The 19956-nt window shown below is 30.9% G+C and overlaps 2 protein-coding genes across 5 annotated transcripts in view; one reads left to right on the top strand and one right to left on the bottom strand.

The window, feature by feature from the left end:
• Positions 1 to 19956, top strand: part of H2.0 (Homeodomain protein 2.0) — a 160288-nt gene that overhangs the window by 89092 nt on the left and 51240 nt on the right. The window lies entirely within an intron of this gene.
• Positions 7135 to 19492, bottom strand: LOC140432368 (uncharacterized). Its single transcript, XM_072520216.1, has 5 exons — positions 19360 to 19492; positions 16507 to 16651; positions 15657 to 15854; positions 9683 to 9791; positions 7135 to 7473 (listed from the first exon to the last, which is right to left on the bottom strand). Exons 1-5 carry the CDS (start codon positions 19412 to 19414, stop codon positions 7228 to 7230), a joined length of 753 nt encoding a protein of 250 aa, XP_072376317.1. The 5' UTR covers positions 19415 to 19492; the 3' UTR covers positions 7135 to 7227.

Raw genomic sequence — 19956 nt, 5'->3', positions numbered from 1 at the left:
GTCAATAATACCTAACTACTTTATAATATATATATATATATATATATATATATATATATATATATATATATATATATATATATATATATATATACAAAAAATGTAACAAGTATAATGAAAATTAAATTTAAATGTGATATTTTACTGGTTTTATAAATTTATAATTTTGCTTAGATTTTGAATTTCTGATCTTTTGTTTAAATTACTATCACTTCTGCTAATACAAACCATTTTTAAAAAAGTCCTTTTGAATTCATTACTTTCATTACTGACAAGTGTTTTGATTTTTATAGAATTTTGACAAAATAGAACATATGCGAGTCTTCTACAGCGCCGTTTCTCGCATCCTTATTTCCAGCGTTTTTTGATAAAGCAATTTTCAGCTTTTAAATTTCTGGCGGTTATTGCATCTTCGACATCTTCCCTTCTCTCCATGACCATCTTGGTCTACCTCCAGTTTTTTCTTTTTTGACCATATATTATCAGTTTTTCTCTGAAGATGTCCATATCAGTTTAGTCTTTTTGCTTAGATAGTATCTATTATGTCTAAGTCAATTTCAATTTTTGAAGTTATACTTCTATACGTGCGCTCCACGTTGGAAATTTGTATGGGAGTGAATCTGTGAAACCATTACATATGTAAGATTATGAGTAAGAGAGAGACAGAAGATATATTTTCTCTCTCTTCCTCTCTCGAATATAAAAATGTTCCTTTTGTATATATAATTTAATACTACATATATTATATAAAGATATATATACACATAATATTATACATATAATAAAATATTTATTAATATTATTATTTATGTGATATGTTTTGTATTATTTATTAAATGTTCATAATTATATTATTCTTTTGTATTTCAAAATAATAATCTCAATAAATCACTGTATGATCCAGAACTGTCAATTTTGAAATACATCTGTGTCATGTTCTCGGTAGTGTAGTAGTCAGTATCCCCGCCTGTCACGCGGGAGACCGGGGTTCGATTCTCAGTCGGGGAGGACTTTTTTATTAATATTATTACATTATTGTCATTTTTAAATACTTATGGATATTGCATTTTAATTTGTATTGTATTATTATATTATGGAATTATGTTGCACTGTATTGTAGTGTATTTTTTTATGTATATTATTGTCATTTTTAAATACTTATGAATATTGCAGTTTAATTTGTATTGTATTATTATATTAATAAAAAAATAAACAATGAATTTTACTGCAGAGTATGTGTAAAAAAATTTTGCATTCAACTCCTTTCATACATATATGAAAATAAAAATATACATTTTCATCAAAATATTGATTCAATCCTTCATTGTTAGTAAGTTGTTATTAATTCTGTTTTTCTGCTATGTCTTACCTATAGAATTACATATGTAATGAATATGCAAATTGACTCCCAAATAAATTTATAACGGCGAATGCGTGTATAGAAGTGTAACTTCCACCGGCAGTCCCACTGGACTGCTACACCCGTTTTTTTAGAATTTCTCGCAAATATTTTTTTAAAAGTGTTAAGAATTCATTGAAATAATATCATAAATAAATTCACAAAATTTTTCCATTCAATTCAATTCAAAAAATCTACCTGATAGATATTGACATCATTCATCCCAAGTAAAGATTACATTATAGAGATTTAGAAGCAGATTCATATCTTAGATCAAATCAACAGTTTTTTTAATCTCAATAATTCATAAAAAATAACAAAATAAATTTTTAACGGCATAAATTAAAACAATTTATACATTCAGCGAAGCAGTAGGCCAATCTTTTATATAATTACCTTCGGATGTTCGACAACATTTCGGGTGTTCTGGTAATGCTCACATAACCCCATACGAAAAAGTTCAAAGGTGCAAGATCAGGAGAGCGAGATGGCATTTTTGTGGTACTATTTGTACTAATAACTCTATCTAAAAACGGAATGTTTAAACAATCCACTTTCCATGCATTGTGAGCTGGACAGTCGTCTTGCTGCAACTAAATTTCGTTCATATTAAGATAATGTTCGAACTGCTGGAATTATGTGATATCTCAGGAGATTTAGATATTTACGACAACACAAAGTGCTTTTAATGAAAAAAGGACCAATTACGTTATCATCTATAATACCAGCCAAGACTTTGACTTTTTGACGGTATTATGTTTTGTAAGAAATACTTATGTGTCTATCTTCTGTAGAGTATCGTATGATAACAGATGGATTGTAAGATAACAGATTGTGATGGCCAGTTTAAGCAAAAGAAGACTCATCTCGTAAACAAGATTTTTTTCATAAAATCTTCGTCACGAATAATGCGTTCCGTCATGTCCTTACAAAACACCGTTCGCCGTTCATTATCAGCAGGGAAAATTTCCAGAGTTTTTTACAATTTTTAGCAGTGGTACTTGTTTCTTTTAAAAATATTTCATAGAGTTCTAGCACTAATATCAGTTTCTTTTGAAATTAGGGTGTGTTACAAGGATAATTGATTTCAGTTAGACTACATACGGCAGTTTCACGCTGTTCTTGTTCTTCATTAATTGCACAAGCTAGTTGATTTTCATCTTCATCACTATCCGTGCATTTTCTGCAATTGTTGACAAAACCAGTGTTTTAACATTTAAAAATAATGTGAATTGTTGATTTTGTTCGTACAGGGCCTTCGAATAAAAATGAGAACCTTCTGAGTATATCGTCGGCACTACTTCCAGAATAATGACATTTAATAATTTTGCTTTTTGCATTTAATAATTTTAATAAAGGTTGCCATTTTCCGAACTTGAACTATTAATTTCTTTATTTTGTTATTTTGTCTTGTCTTATCCACTTCTAGCATTGTACCCCCAAACTGTACAATGTCCTAAATAATCAAAATAATTGTCGAAATGCTCATCCGTTCGAATCGATTATTATTGACAAGCGACACACCAAATCAAAAATTGAAAAATCGAATCGAAAAAGAAATTGTTCTACAATAGAGATATTGTTAGTGAAACATTTCAAAGCTTCAAGAGATAGATACATCACTATAATATAGGAAAGATGTTTGTAAAACATCTTAGATTTTCATATCTATATATGATTATTTAAAATAAGTTAATTCTACGAATCCAAAATTCAAAATCGCTGGTTAATTATGGGTTTATAACCTCTGTTTGTCGTTAATAACAAATGGGGAATAATCGTAAAAATCGATATGAATCGATATCTGATATATTATCTCAAACTTTGACGCATGGCTACTTATTGAACTTTGAACATTGTACAGCAATTCTTTTATACAAAGTCCGCCGATTATATGTACCTCGGAGGTAAAGGACACTATGTTTATTTTTATCGAGATTTAGATTATTGCACTTTTGAATATAAATTTTCTGGCTCTACACATAGGTAAACCATACTATGTCCAGAGACAATTTTACGGCAAGTTACCGACTTTTCAATAAACACCAAGTCCACTTACAGTCAGAGGTAAACAACACTATGTGGACTTGGTGTTGTTTACCTCTACTATATGTGTGCACTGTCATTTACCATCCGGACATAGTGTTATGTACCCTTCTAAACTTCCCGTCATATAGAAATGGTACACTTTTTTTTTCCCAATGTAAACCAGTGTTCAGACCAAAGATATATAATAAAGCCTCTCTTACATATCTCTGGTTCAGACTGGAGACAATGGTTCGTGAAACAATTCATTGTTGCCATCACAGATAACGGAATTGCACTAAATCTAAATAAAAAAAATAACGTTCAAAAATGTGTTTAGATAAATATTATTTTTATTATTAACAACAGAAAACGGTATCTAATAAATTTAATAACCAGAGAGACGGTTGAGTTAATGTCCAAAATGTTTGAAGAATTTTTTAATAATGGAGATATGACAAAATACTATTATTTCAGCAGTTTCGAATTATAATACATATATTTAAATTCCAGACTTGTTCACTGTAAAAGTTATTCATTTTGTATTAATTTCAAATTAAATTTTTAATTTTTCCAGTGTGTTTTATTTATTCTAGTACGCCACAACTCAATACAGTTTTGTGCTACACTTTACGAGAAACGAATGACAGCTCTTGATTTGAAATTAAACATAATAATTTAAAGTCTTGTCTAAATTTTTCATTTTTTAACATTATTTTTGAATTAAAATATTTTCATAAATTATAATAAAACACGATTCAAGTCCTTTTTTTAGCTGGTTTGTTAGCTGGATATTGATAAAATCTATGAGCCTCTAAGTGGTGAAAGCTCAGAATCGGACGACAATGATATGAGACGTATAAGTAAACCAGCGAAAACAAAGGTAAAAGAGAAAGCTATTATTACTCCTACGATTAGCGATTAGTGGGGCAATAAAAAAAATCTTCTTTAGGACGATTTATCCCTAAGCAGTGATGCAGGCAATTTCAATGAACATAATGAAGTTATTTTAGAAGAAGAGAAAAGTGTTAAAAGAAATGTACAAAATATAACTAAGTGCAAACAAAAAGGTAAAAAACGATAAGTAAATGAACAAAATTGGACCTATAATGTTCGCAAACGAAAAATAGCTGATGGGAAAGAGTATCTCAGTAAAAGAGGCAAAGACATGCCTGCAAAAATGTTAAAGCCTCCTTGCATGTGTCGCATGAAATGCTCTGAAAGATGGCCAGAATACGAAAGACAGAAAATTTTTAACTCATACTGGACTGAGACAAACGTTTCAGATCTTAAAAAGCAATTTATCTTCTCATGTATCGACCTACCAACCTACTCTTCGATTAAGAAAAAAAGATCTAAATTCTACCAAATCTAAAAATAATACACTACACTACCATTTTACAGTGAACAGTCAGCTATTGAAGGTGTGCAAGGTTATGTTTTTAAACACACTTTGTATATCTAATTTAGTAGTAGTAAATATGTTGAAAAAAATTGAGCCAGGAGGTTTATTAAACCATAAATAGTATACATCAACAGATTAAATCATTCAAAGACTTCAAGTTGTCGTTTAAACCGCCCGAAAGAGACATTTGCGATACATGCAGTACATTCACCGCTCAATTAAAAAATAATCTTACTGCAGATGAACTAACCAGTGTACAGGCTAATTATGATGCTCACCTAATTGAATCTAAAACTCGGTATAACTTAAAACAATTGGACTTTATAATAGCTAAAGAGTCACAAAAATACAAAGTATTATCTGGTGATTTGCAAAAATGTTTGCCTTCACCACTAACAAACAATTGTATTAGTTTGTACAAAAAGAAGCTTTGGACATTAAATTTTATAATATATGATGCCAGTGATTCTTCTGTACAATGTATAATGTGGGACGAATCGAAAGGGGCCCGAGGTGCAAATAAAATTGCCTCGTCAATTTTGAAATGGGCTGACAATACAATTTCAGGTAGTCAAGTAGAGGACATCACTCTTTGGACCGATAACTGCTATGGACAAAATAAAAATATAAGTATTATAATGTGATATGTTTGGATACCTCAAATAAAGACGATCACTCAAAAGTTTTTACTGAAAGGGCATACACATATGGAAGCAGACACTGTTTATGTTTTAATCGAAAGAAAAAGAAAGAAACTCTCCGATTTGGCCATTTAAACACCATGGGACTGGCAACAACTAGTTAGGTAAACATCAGGTAAATATACAGTGCACAATATGGAACTTGCAGATTTCAAAAACTTCAAAACGCTGTTCGATAAGAAATTGTCATCTAATCCTCTATCTATTTCTATTTTGTAAATAGAAAAAAAAATATTAATAAAGACCCTGTTCCACTGTCAACATGTGTTTTCCTACAACTCTAACAAGAACACATTGAAAAGTTCTTTTATAAGACCGATTTCAATAATCAAAATATGTATGAAGTGGACTTCATGAGATATCGATGACAGCAAGTAACGTTTCCAGCCCAATTAAATCAAGTCTCAGTAATCCCATTACCAATCACTAAACAAAAGTACAATGACTTTTAAAGCCACAATTAATGGTTAAAGTACGTTTATTGACGTTTCAATTTCCACTTCGGAAATCGTTCTCAAAATATTTTGAGAACGATTTCCGAAGTGGAAATTGAAACGTCAATAAACGTACTTTAATCTTTAATTGGTGCTTATTCCCATTTAAATAGTAATTACTTTAAAATGCCACAAGAAAATAGCTTCAGAACAGTATTAAGAAACCGTTATGGGCCAAGCGATATTCAAAATTTTCGGAGATTGGAAATTCTATACAAGAAACTGGCAGGTATTTTGAGAACGATTCCCGAAGTGGAAATTGAAACGTCAATAAACTTACTTTAACTTTTAGTTGTGGCTTATTCCCATTTAAATAGTAATTACTTTAAAATGCCACAAGAAAATAGCTTCAGAATAGCTTTTATTTCGTAAAGACCTTAACATGCAATGCCACATTATTTAAAAAAGTTGTTAGAGGTAAACAACACTATGTCCAACTACACATTTTTAAAAAAATTTTAAATAATGAACGGTAAACCTCAGGTATATAACACTTCATGGAATGAAAAACGATTATACACTTATAATCTTGGTTAAATATAAGAAACATTTGAGTACTTACTGATTACAAATTTAAAAAATTTTAAAACTGCTCTCCTGAAAAAATGGACATAGTATCCTTTACCTCCGAGGTACCGAATTATTATAATTCCAAATACCTGGGTGTCGCTCTAGATAGAACACTCTCGTTTAAAAAATATCTGGAGAACACCGCAACAAACCTAAGAACGCAAACCAATATCATACAAAAGCTCTGCGGGACAACATGGGATCATCAGTCGGTAGATTTAGTTAGCGGTATAATTACCGAAAAGAACAATTAAATGTTTTAAACAAAGCTACAATGCTAGTTACAAGCAGCAAAGTCCATGAGTAGAATTGAATGAATCGAATTAAACGACACCATCCTGTATTGCTGTCCACATTCCTGGGAGGCAGTGCTACCAAATATTAATTTTGTTATATCGATTATTCGATTTCAGATATTACCTGATTAAAAATGTATAGTAAGTGTTAAATATACAAATTGTAACTTTTTTCTACGAATTTAATTATAGAAGAAGGGATTAGAACTATGGAAGAAGGAGTTTGTCAATAAAAATGTTTAAATTTGGTAAATAATTATTTCCACTTTATTGTATTCTATCGTCACAACGTTTACAGAAAATATATTCTTAGTTAATTTTTTAATTAATTATTTAATTAAAAAGAGGGGATAGCTTTTGTTGGCGAAGCTGTCGATGGTGCATGGGTGGAGCCGCTGTTGGCTTTGCACCAGTCCATGAGAACCCAAAGTTTGCCAGTGGGATACCAGACAGTATTAAATCTCATTTTAAGGAGGTCCCCAATTGCATTTCCAATAAGACCGGTGTTAAGAGCAGTTTCAATACCTTCTTGAATAGCGAGAGCAGTGGTGTCTCCAATGAGTCCCAATCCAGTGATGGAGGCCTGTAAAACAAAAAAAATTTCAGTCTAATTTACTAACAATTGAAAATGTGTCTAATCAAATGTACGTAACAAAATGTTTTACTAATAGGTCTTAACTCTAATAAACGTACTTACATAAATTAGAGTAGCAATACATGCTACTGTAAATTACTGCAATTACATATATACAAAGTCCAATTAAGTACAAATTACTGTTTGATAGACAATCCACATCCACATCAAGATGTACTTTACGTTGTCTAAAACTGGTCAAGCCAGAGCTCTGAATTCCTTTTAAACATCAAACACGCTATCACTTGCGTTAAACAATATCAAACTGTTAGTTGATATTCTTTATCTAGCTTATCCCGGTTATGGTTGCAGTGGAGCACCCGGAGGGGGTTTGGGGTTTACAACCTCCCCAGGACTCAAAATGGAGGTCATCATAAAAAAATTTCGGTGACCAACCAAAACCCCCTACCCAGAGGCAAATTCTAGGTGCGCTACTGTATGGTTGTTTATTTTTGTTTAAGATAAATATTATTTACTACATATTCAGGAATAAGTAGATTCCAGCTGGGATAAAAATTATAAAGGACAATTGAACCGTAATATTTCGTCGGTATAAATATTGCAAAAAGTGATCAAGTCAAGTTTTAAAAATTTCACTCTCCAATAAATCACATATCATTCAAAACGTGCGTCCATAAATAAAATTTTATTCAAAGGTAGATGTTATTTTAGACAGACTTGATAGACTTTTGGGTATAATTGAGTCATCATCATCATCATTGCCTTTTACAACTCTTCGTGAGTTTTTGCCGCGTTTACTATTGCCTTCCATTGATTCCGATCCTGTGGTATTATTTCCCATGACCTTACTTCCATCTTCTCCAGGTCTTCCCTGACTGCGTCTTTCCACCTTTTTCTAGACCTTCCTGTCGATCTTCTACCATCTGGTCTTTCCCAAAACACATTGCTAATCAGTATAATTGAATCGGTGAAGTTGAATTGTGAAAAATTTGACTTGTTCAATTTTCGCAGTAACTAAACTCTGGATTTACAATACTAATAATTAGATATGTGGCTAGAATACAAAAAATGTCATTTTTTGTGAACATTATGGTAATGATAAATCATGGAAGGACATTTGTGTAACAGATTTGGTTAATTTTAGCAGTACGATTAAAAAATAGGAGTGCTTCCAAGCATGCCTTGCATAATCAAATGAAATTAGGTTAGGAAATGGAATTGGTTATAATATATTAGGCTCTAGAATCTTTAGAGAAAAGTTAGATTCAGCCTATTGGATTATTAAATTCCATAAAAATGCCACACAACAATTATGCGGCGTAAATAGATTTTGTTGAATGTAAAATTATTGAACTGACGCTTAGAGGTGAATATAGGGCAGCAACACACCAATAATTTTGGAATTTTTGGAGATTTAATAAATTTCGACTTTGACAAAAATCAGATGGTGCTTTAGTGCACCACAAGTAGTGAACATTTAGAAAAATATTCAGTATTTCAATTAATATCTAAATATTCAAAATGTAATTTTAGACTGTATGGTAAAAGATTTATTATTATGTTTATTTTGACGTTTCGATTTCCATATTAGAAATCCTGGTTTTTTGTGAGAAATATTTTCGAACACGAAATTGAAACGTCAAAATAAACCTAGGAGTAATTTTGGGGGAAGTTAAACCTCTTCGTACATAGATAATCTATTACAACTGACGAAACAACGGATATATCTACAAAATACCAATAAGTTTTAATATTCAAATACTGCACAAATGGTGAACTAATTAAACGTTTTTGGACATTCATAATTGAGTGCCATAACTTAAGTCAAAGCTGTTCAAATCTCCTGGACCATTGAATAAAAATTTCAACCAATTAATAACCATAACAATAATTGCTCACCGCTCAGAAGGAGGACTTTGTGAACTGTGAACTAGATATTAAATTTAAAGTATTGGTAGCGAGTGGCATTGCTTAAAGCTTAGCAAAATGTCGAAAAATATAGATTTTTATTGTAAGAAGGTATTATATACAACCAACATATCTGGGTAATAGCTTAATCCGTTGGTATAACCATTCATTGTAATTGGTGTATATATATATATATATATATATATATATATATATATATATATATATATATATATATATTAGAATTAAAATATGTAGACTAAAATTTTTTATTTTGGAAAAAACTTACTTTTACATCTGCAACGTGCCAGTCGGCGGTAAAACTATCTACAGTGGCGTTAGGTTGAATTTTACCTGCTTTGATTCTTCCAGTCCATTTTGATTTCTGTATGACTACCCTAAAAAATTAGCCTTACATTAATTTAGTTCTTAAATAACAGAATTTGTATGATTAATTATAAATATAAAAATAGGTGTATTATATATATAGTGTTATATTGTAATATTGAAACTAGAGGTGTGTTTGCTGTAGATTACATGACACCCACACGAGATCTAGAAGGAGCGATGAAATGAGGTATTACTTTTCTAAGAACATAAAAAATAATTAATTTCCAGTAACAGCTATGGCGCAAGTTTCAACCAAAGTCAATTTTCATGTCATTCACAATTGTAAACTTACATATCCTGGGGATAAAAGTTTTGGGGGTCCAAAAACAGCAATTAGTAAGACTACATATCTTATGACTGCAAATTGGCGAACACAAAGAAGTTGTAACAATAAAACACTGAAAACTTTGTTTTCAAAACTTCCACATAATTTATTTTAAATTTTTATCACTACAGCTGTTTCGGCTAATTGCCTTTCTCAAGTGATCTGTTTTTGGCATGGGTTTACACTTTATAGTCTCTAATGAAATAGGTTGAGGAGGGGAGAACTGTTTGTCTCAAGCTGGTCATTCAGAATTATATCTGTGTTTTTTAATTTGTTGATTTCCATAGATTCTAACAAAGATAGCTTAAGGCCTTTATTTTGAATGTGTAGAATTTTAAATTCGTCATTAAAAGAATGATTATGATCTAGAAGGTGAAGTGCGTATGTAGAATCTGTTTTTCTATTATTGAAAGCCCTTTTATGTTCTGCTATTCGTTTATTAAAATTTCTACCTGTTTGACCAATGTAAGTTTTTGGGCAGTCACCACATTTAAGTTTGTACACACCACTGTGTAAGTGTTTTTTATGTTGGCTCTTGTTGTTTTTAATATATTTGCCTAGGTTGTTATTTGTTCTGAAAGCTGGTGTTATTCCTTTCTTTTTTATGTGTTTGGCTATTTTTGTTGATATTTTGGCTGTATATGTAATCGAGCAGAAGGTACTGGGTTTTTTCTCTGGTGGTGGAAATACTAAGTTCAGGGCTTTCTTGTGTAGTTTTTGATTTAACATTTTATTAATTGTTTGTTCGTTGTATGCATTGTTTACTGCTATTTGCTTCTATATATATATATATATATATATATATATATATATATATATATATATATATATATATATATATATATATATATGTATATACTTCAATAACCTCTTAGTAAATGACATTTGAAAAGCTCTTAAAATATAATTTTATGATTAATACTAGATTAACTTAAAGGTCTATTTCTTTTATTGCCGATGAGACTTCGCATGTAGCCCATCACGAGCAGATTCTGATTCAGCATTGCCAGTTAAGAGATTCATTTGTGAGCAACGCTTGTTTCTTACTGATGTCGAAACAATTTTTAATACTATACATAATTGCTTGCAAAAATCGTTAAAACTGTTTGATTTGATGAAGCTTCGAGCATGGCTGGTAATTTTAATAAAGTGCAGTAAACAAGTTGTAAGGAAAAGAATAAAGTTAGTAGAATCCAGAATCAAGTAGTATTTTTTTGGCGTTGTACAATTAATATATTGTTTCATTTTAGGAAGCACGAAAATGTATGGTATATTCGAGAAAATTGTTAAATCAACTAACAGCAAACTGAAATCCTAAAAACATTATCATAGACACGTTGTGATTGTTGTTCGGTAGTCTCCATTATACATATTATACATATCATAGAATCGATTGGATAATGTATTCAACGTAAATGTGATCTACAAGCAAAAGTGAACGGAAAAGTAATTTTATTTTAAACAAAGTCACATGATTTTATAATAACTTTAGAGATCATGCATCCTATTCTACAGCTGCTCGTCTCTTCATTGTCAACCATTTTCCATCCACTCCTGAATGTAGGTCTCTCCCAATTGCTTCCATCTTTCTCTATCTTGCGCCAATCTAATCCACTGTTTGCCTGCCACTGTTCTTATGTCATCTACCCATCTTTTTTGAGGTCTTCCCATGCTTCTTGTTGTCGTCCTTGGTCTCCATTCTAGAATTCTCCGTGTCCACCTGTTGTCATTATATCGGGCTACGTGACCTGCCCACAGCCGACCTGCTGGGCAGGTCACCTGCTCGTAGTGGCGAATAAAACACTTCAGTACCAGGAAATCAATGTGTGCCAGACTGTGAATGAGGTTCAAAGTTTAGCTCTCACTGTGGCAGGGTTAAAAATAAAAACGTAAAGTTCCTCAAAAGCCGGACGATGATAATCCTAATACAGCGTTTGTGGTTAAAGATAAAAAATATTTGTTGTTTTCTTGATATGATATGTTTAACCAAGAAACAAAGAACATTATTTATGCTGTGAAAGAGCATTATGCTTTAATGACGTTTTGGATAGATTTTCAAGAAATCAAAATTATTTCAAATGTGTCTCAGATCAATTTAATTTAAACTTCTTATAGTCGGTTTACAATTTGTCGATAGCTCACTATAAGTTTAACCCTAATTGGAGAACTGAAATACAGAGAGGATAGGTAATACGATATAATAGTAAAAACCAACCTGAAACTAACGGTTTAAGATGTTTTCGACTAACCCACCTTATATCTGAAGGAATACAATACAGCAGTCAACTTTATAATCCGATTACAAAGGTATTTTGGTTACAGATGACCGATCAGTGTCGTAGAGTATATGATTGAAACATTTATTTGAACTAAATAAATATATTTTATTTTTTAAATTGTACTTATGTAAATTGTATTTTTGTTTTAATAAAACTTCTTTTTTAATACCTTACGATTACAACTACTATTACTTACCTTATATAATTACGATTAGAAAACTATTCAAATTCAAAATAAATAGGATCAACTTCAAGATCCGAGTCGTCTTGAGGGTTAATAATTAGCGGTTGTGTCTCTACGGTCGCATCAATTATGTTATCAAGATCCCATATTTTTTGTTCTTCTTCTATTACATGTCTTACTGCATCTTTCCAGTTTTGTTCTGTAATATGTTGTAAAGACTCTTACAACAATTCACGTACAGCTTGTATTTTATATGACGTATGTTTTCTAGCCACATAACTTTTCATTTGTGCCCAAATGAGTTCAATTGGATTTATTTCGCAGTGGTAGGGTGAAAGTCTAAGGACTGTGATGTTTTGCCTTTCCGCCATTTTGTCAACTACGTATTTCTTGAACTTGGATTTGTGTTGCCGAGCAATTTTTAAAAGTTCTGCGTTTACCATTCCATATTCGTAAGGCAGATTTTTATTCCGCAGCGAGTCAAGAATATCCTGTTTCTTCCACGCAGTCGTTGGAAGTCGTTCTACTAGTCGTGAATGATAAAGTGCATTATCTAATACTATAATTGAATTTGGTGGTATGTGTTCAATCATCTGGTCAAAATACTCTTCGAAAACATCAACTGTCATCTCCTCGTGATAGTCTTTTGTGCTTTTGGACTGAAATTCCAACAAACCATGCTTAACAAATCCTTTTTAACTGCCAATGTGAAAAATTATTAATCTACTGCCTTTCCAGAAGGTGGGAAGATACCAGTAGACCAACCTTCCATAAAGGCTTGCCTGGAGCTTAATATATTTTTATCTGACCAAATTTTTTTTAGAGTATGACCTAAGTTTACCCACGTTTCATCCTGGTAGAAGATTGGCCTACCTTGGAATTTTCGTATGGATCTTAGATAATTTCTTCTCCAACATATTATCTACTCCCGGTCAATCAAAAGTGATTTTCGGTCTCATTTCTCCCACCGGAAATTTAATTCTTTTAAAACTTGCCACAATTTAGTTCGTCCGATATGAGGCAAATCCGGGTCGTCTCTAACTTCCTGTAAAATTTTGTTTACGTTTGGTATTTCTTTTTTGAAAAAAAATCCATAAATTTTCCTTCGAATACCATTTTTGACAAATTCATCAATTTCAATAGGCTTTTTCCCTCTCTTTAAGTGTTCGTTTGTGTTTGGGTTAGCTATACCGTGTTTTTTTCTTTCTGATAGGAACATATATAGTTGATTCCCCTACGCCAGTCATGTTGGCACAACTTTCGACTATGTTGCGAACAGTGTTTGTGGGATTCTGAGAAACCAGAGCATCGTGAACATTTAGGACAATAGTCTTCTTTCTTGGTGAATAGACAGACTTACTGACTCTACGCAACAGTACCGGTGTAAAGCTTGATGATAAAGCCATCACAAACAATCCAACAAAACGAACACGAGCGCAAGGAACGTATATGTTCGTAGGTATATGGAATACAAAAACACTCACGCACTGCATATAATTCGCAAAAGAAATATTCGAGACGCTAATTACTGCCGTAGACGCGGAAACACCGACGAGCCGTAAATTACATGTGATCAAAAACGTATTAAACAAAAAATTGTTTTCGTTCGTAATAACTTCACGCTTTCAAGTTAAGTTTCGAATATAAACTGAACAGACGGGGCACGTGGCCAAAGCCGGCATCTTTATACCCATTATATTATTAAAAATCTGGGGAATTCCATCGTAATTATGTTGCAACGAATAGTACCTTTGGATATGAATTCCAGGTTTTCTAGTAAAGTAATTAAACGCGAAGGTTAGTATTGAAATATCCAAAGAGATAAGGTATTCTTATTTACAAAATTGTTAATGATTAAATTCTTACTTTAATTAATATAATAACCAACATTAGCCGTGAAAGTTTTAATTGTTTTTTTTTAAATATATTAGTATTAAACCATTATTAATAGTGATAAACATTTTGTAAAGGAAAATAAATGTAAAACGCATTAATTTTAATGAATAAACACCTCAGGAACGCCTATAATGATACAAATTTTACGACCGTTTTATGACTTTGAGGCACATTTCGTGCTCTCAACAAGTTGTGAACCTATTATAGAACTTTGAGACAGTAGAGGTTCGAGTTATAAAAACAAAAAAAAAGTGAAAATTTTTATCCTTCAATCGATTTTAAATGGTTAAATTAGTTATCAGTTCATGAGAGAGGCACATGGTTTAATAATTTTAAACAATTGACGAGAAAATTCATCGCGAGGCTGGCTACAAGTTGTACTTGTTAACGATGCTTTTTCCATGTTAAGCATTGCAAAAACAAAATTTCTGTTAACGAAACAAGACTGATTAAAAAATGTTATGGTGGCGTTCGTAGCATGAACTTATTGCTAATTTAGATCTTGATTTAGTTGAAAATAAATTCAAAAAAATGTTGTTTTTCAAGAAAAAAGATGTCATTATAAATTTATTATTCTTATAAATAAAATAAGAGTTTAACAGTTTAATGAATTTATTTTACAAGGATACAATATCTTACTATATACGGATTAATACAATATAATTTTGAAACATTAGTGAAAAGAAAATTAATATAGAAAATTATCAGTGAGAACGTTAATTATTCTTATGAAAATAAAAAAGGAATTATCAAGTCAAGGACTTAATGAAAAAAATCATTAATTAAGATAGTCAATGACTTAACCTGGGGGCGGGGGCGCTCAATTAATGTTTTTGTACCTACACGAATAAGTCCTAAACATCGCATCCTGATATTGGTTAAATGTAGTAAGTTCTATATTACAGAATGTTTAAATTTTAGAAACTAAGTTTAAATTTAAATTTTAGAAGGTCAGAATGGGATTCTTTCGGTATGGACTATATAAAATAATAAGTAGTTTAAATAGCTTCAATAATTTAAAGTATCTAAACTTTATTTAAAAGTATCGAGAAATAAATTTTCTGTGAGAAATACCAATTAAAGTTTCTGTATTGTCACTATCAGTTTCTTTATATTTATTGGCAGGGAGATCAGGTGCTCTATTTCTTTATTTGTTTTACAAGGATTGACTTATATCTACTATACTTACTTGAAGTTTCCTTTGTATTTCTGTGTAAGGAAAAGTTCTTTAACAGTAGCTGCGTAGTTTCCGGAGATTGTAAAACTGGGCCAGTAAGTAGTGTAGTCAAAGACAGCCTCGTTGTCAGCGTCATCACTGATTTGCTTGGCTGAGATATCCCAGTCGGCAAGACCATACCATCTTAAGGTGTTGAACTCGATATGGGTGCTAGAAATGGCAAGCAAATATAATTTCCAAGTATACAATAAAAAATTTAAAGACTAGAACAACATAAGAGATTCGAATCAAATAAGCAACTAATATTTTAGTACAAAGATTTATTTAGTACGTAAATAAAAGAAATTAAATAGTGAATAAAACGTTGATGACGACAATCTCACCAATGTTATATTTAAACGAGGGGAAGAAGATTAATTACTTCATTTTCATTCGACCGCACAGAAATAAATAAAAGAAAATTTAACTCAGATTTAGCAATTTAAAGGTCATCTCACAGAAGAAGTGTGTAAAGGATTTGAAAATTCGGGTATAAAGAATTCGACAGCGGTGATTAAATAAATGGATAAATAAAAATACAGTATACATAAAATACGTTTAATATAATCAAATAGAAAACTATAAGTTTGAAGAAACATGCAAGTTCTTATCGATGATCTGTAGTAAATTGTAGGAAAGCAGAAAATAAAAAAGAGGCTACCCTATACCTTACCTAAAATTTATATTTCTTACATTTAATGATAACATTTACCAAAGGAGCTGAAGAAGCCTAATAAAATTGAACGTTCCAATACAGAAGAAAGCAAATACAGAAGATTTAGTGGATCAAATAAATCAGGTAATTCTAAAAATTTTCTTTTACCTCGCAATGCCGATGTCACCTGTCCATGATAAGTTTCTGATAGCGACGAAGGGATCGTGTGCTGGAACTCCCAATTCAGGTACTCCTACTCTCATTGCTTTGTTGGCGCATCTCACAATTTCCATGCCAGTGTCAAGATCTTTTCCTAGAATTTAATTTATTTTATTACAATTAATTAATATATATATATATATATATATATATATATATATATATATATATGTATAATATATATGTATATATATATGTATATATGTATATATATATATATATATATATATATATATATATATATATATATATATATATAATCATCTTTATTTTCTTTTTTTAACATCTTTATTGGAAATTAACCACAATTTTTATTAAAAAGTAGATGTAAAAAAGTATGCCTTTTTATAGAAAAATATTTAAATAGAAAAGATATCGTTAGTTCATTTTTTCTGTTTGGTCCGAATAGACGGCATATCATTCAGTAAATTCTTTAGATGAATTACAGCCGTTTCAATAGTTGCAGGTAAAACGTCAAGGTACTAAATCGGTAGATTTACCAGAAATTCGGTACATTTTTAGGAAGAACATTTTAAAGAACTATAACGAGTATTTTATAAGCATCGCCAACAAAAATAATTTCGTGAGAAAAAAATAGTTAAAAAAAATTCTTCTGAGCAAGGTGTGTTGTAGCGAAACATGTTTAAATAGCTTCATTTAGTGATTAAATTAAAAACAAAGTGTTTTTTTATGCTTGTTAAATTGTTGAACAAGAATTTCCGTCAAGTAAGCAAAAATCCCGTAAATAGTTCCCCATAAGATCGAGACGGTAAATATGTATTTACCGTCTCGATTTCCACTTCAGATAAACTTTCATATAAAATAGCTTCCGACTAATAAATAGATTATTAAATATTATTATTTTGAATGTCTAATTCTCATAATTGAATCTAATTTTGATTTCATTTATGAAAGGTTTAGAGCACACGCTGAAAAAATAGTTGGGAAATATCAATGTGGCTTCTTCCAGGTAAATGTAAACAATAGACCCGAAACATAATCCCTTCATAGACTTCGAAGTGCATAAACTCCAAATGTAGAAATTAAAATCCGGATACAAATAGAGTTAACGGAAACAATAGATGTCTAAAAGGGACTACGTCAGAGAGACGCCTTACAGTGTGCAAATACTAGCGTTTGCAGATGATGTTGACATAATCGCAAGGTCAAGAAGAAAAATGATAAAGGCATTTATTAAATAGAACAAGTGGCGCAAAACAACTGCACAAAATAGTGGCGTTTAAATAAATCAGGCCAAAGAAAATATATACAAGCAAGTAAAAATGCAGAAACAAGGCGGCTACAAAATCTAACAATAGGAGAAAATAACATTGAGGTGGTAAAAACTTTACATACTTAGGATCCCTAGTAATGTGTTATAATAACGTTGCAGTCGAAGTGAAGAGGTGAATATCCATTGCCAATAAATGTTACTGTAGCTTAACTAGATAGGTAAGATTAATAACGTAAAAAAACAACATGCCAAATATACAAAACCTTAATAAGACGGTTATTCACATACGGTTTATAAACCTAGGCACTTGTCTAGACGCCACTAACCCCAGTAAACTTTTTGACTGTCTTAATGTCTTTGTAAGCAAAAACTTTGGAGAAGGCTTCCTAAACATTGTTCCTAATTATGGAATTGCTTCTGACCATACTGCAGTAATAGCGACAATAAATACAAGATTTATTGAGAAGGAACGTCTAGCGAAACACAAAACCGACTGAAATCTGTATAGGGAAGAAATTCGTCAAAAAATAAACCTAAATATTTTTCTAAAAACAAAAGATGAACTTAAAATTGCAGTATACTAATTTACTACACTTCTCTAAGAAGCTGCCTGAAACGCCACTCCAGAATGTAAAGCTATAAAGAATAAAAAAAACTGTCCGGTCAATATTAGAAACCAAATTAAAGAGAAGTGGCGATTTAGGAAGATATTATGGCAAAACACAAGGCAGCAGCAAGATAAAATTAACTACAATAGAGCCGCAAGATACCTAAAAAATACAATGGTACGACATAAAGACTCCTATATTGAAAATTATCTGCAAAATAAACATAAATACAAGACAGTATTGAAAACCTAAACGATGAATAACTTCTATTTTATATTCAACAAATTTTAAAACTTATTTATTATTATGAGCTGTCTTGAACAAATAAATCAATGATTTAAAGTAATTTTTTTTCCGTGTTTGTTTCATTCTTGCAAATGATCTACATTTCACACATGCTACATCCAAAGTATAATGAACTTACTCCCGTTAGTGGGTTTACTCCCGTGAATGGGTTTACTCTGAATTAGGACATTATTGGGGAACGATATGAGGAATTTATTCCCGTTTACTAGAAATATTAGAGGGAGTCAGGAAAAATTAGAGGGAGTCAGAAAAATTAGGATACGATAAAATTGGAGGGACTCGGAAAAAATTGGAGATAGTCGGAAAAAATTGTAATGATATAAATGTCATACGCTGACGTCTATGATTTGCATTATGGCTCAACTGGCAACCATCGTCATTTAATGTAAAAACCATAATACATTACGATTTTTATCGATGATTTTATTCAATATCGTCTTAGCTCTAATTACATACTATTAAAGTAATTATTAGAAAATTAAAATTTAAAAAAAAATTATTGTAAATGTTGGAAATATTGGTATAAAAGTAAAAGAAAATAAGGTCCAAAATATATTACTTTGATTTTGATACTAGTTTTATATTAATTAAATTTTTATTAAAACATACAAAAAAATATAGCCGCAATGGTTCAAAATATTATTAAAAACTTACCAGCTGACACGAAAAGGGCAAAGCCCAGGAGCAAGATGAGTTTAGTGGCGAACATTGTAGCTATTAGTTTTGTCAAATTGGAAGTGGACAAATTTAGGAAGATCTTGTATTTATACGAAAAAATCTATCGACTTCACTTTGTGATAACAAACCGCACCTGCGAGTCGGAAATAAAATTACCTAATATACAATTATATTCAAAGTAATGGATTGAAGTGGTACCACTTCAAAAGGTGCAAACAATTTTGGCCAGTATTTTATTTTTGAGTTGTTGTATGAAAACCGTTTTACCCATAACATATATTTAGATACACGGTTTTAAATAATTTCGATGTCTCTAAATACCAAATCGTCACTTTTTTCTTTTATTAAAAGTCCCATCTGATTTTTCTGTATCCCTTAGGTATCTATACTAAGCCTAGTATAACAAGGCGGAGTTGCAATTTATGTACCTTCAATAAAAACCAATATTTTAACTGTATACAGAACTGATCATACTTGGTGATGTTAATATAAATTTTAAAATTGAATCTGACCTTTTTTTGGAATTCACAATCTATTAACATATTTTGGTCTAAAAGTAAATATAAACGATTA

Source organism: Diabrotica undecimpunctata, chromosome 1 (genome assembly GCF_040954645.1).
Source record: "Diabrotica undecimpunctata isolate CICGRU chromosome 1, icDiaUnde3, whole genome shotgun sequence".
Classification (NCBI taxonomy): Eukaryota; Metazoa; Arthropoda; class Insecta; order Coleoptera; family Chrysomelidae; genus Diabrotica; species Diabrotica undecimpunctata.
Note: the sequence above shows the minus strand (reverse complement) of the source record. Positions and strands in the feature narration are given on the sequence as shown.

Bases quoted from the DNA above. Each gene is read 5' to 3' on its own strand.
- LOC140432368 (XM_072520216.1), bottom strand. From the start codon at position 19,414: ATGTTCGCCACTAAACTCATCTTGCTCCTGGGCTTTGCCCTTTTCGTG. The intron at 15,855-16,506 runs GTAAAAGAAAAT...TGCCATTTCTAG, and splicing joins GGTGACATCGGCATTGCGAG to CACCCATATCGAGTTCAACA. The intron at 7,474-9,682 runs GTAAGTTTTTTC...TTTGTTTTACAG, and splicing joins GGCACGTTGCAGATGTAAAA to GCCTCCATCACTGGATTGGG.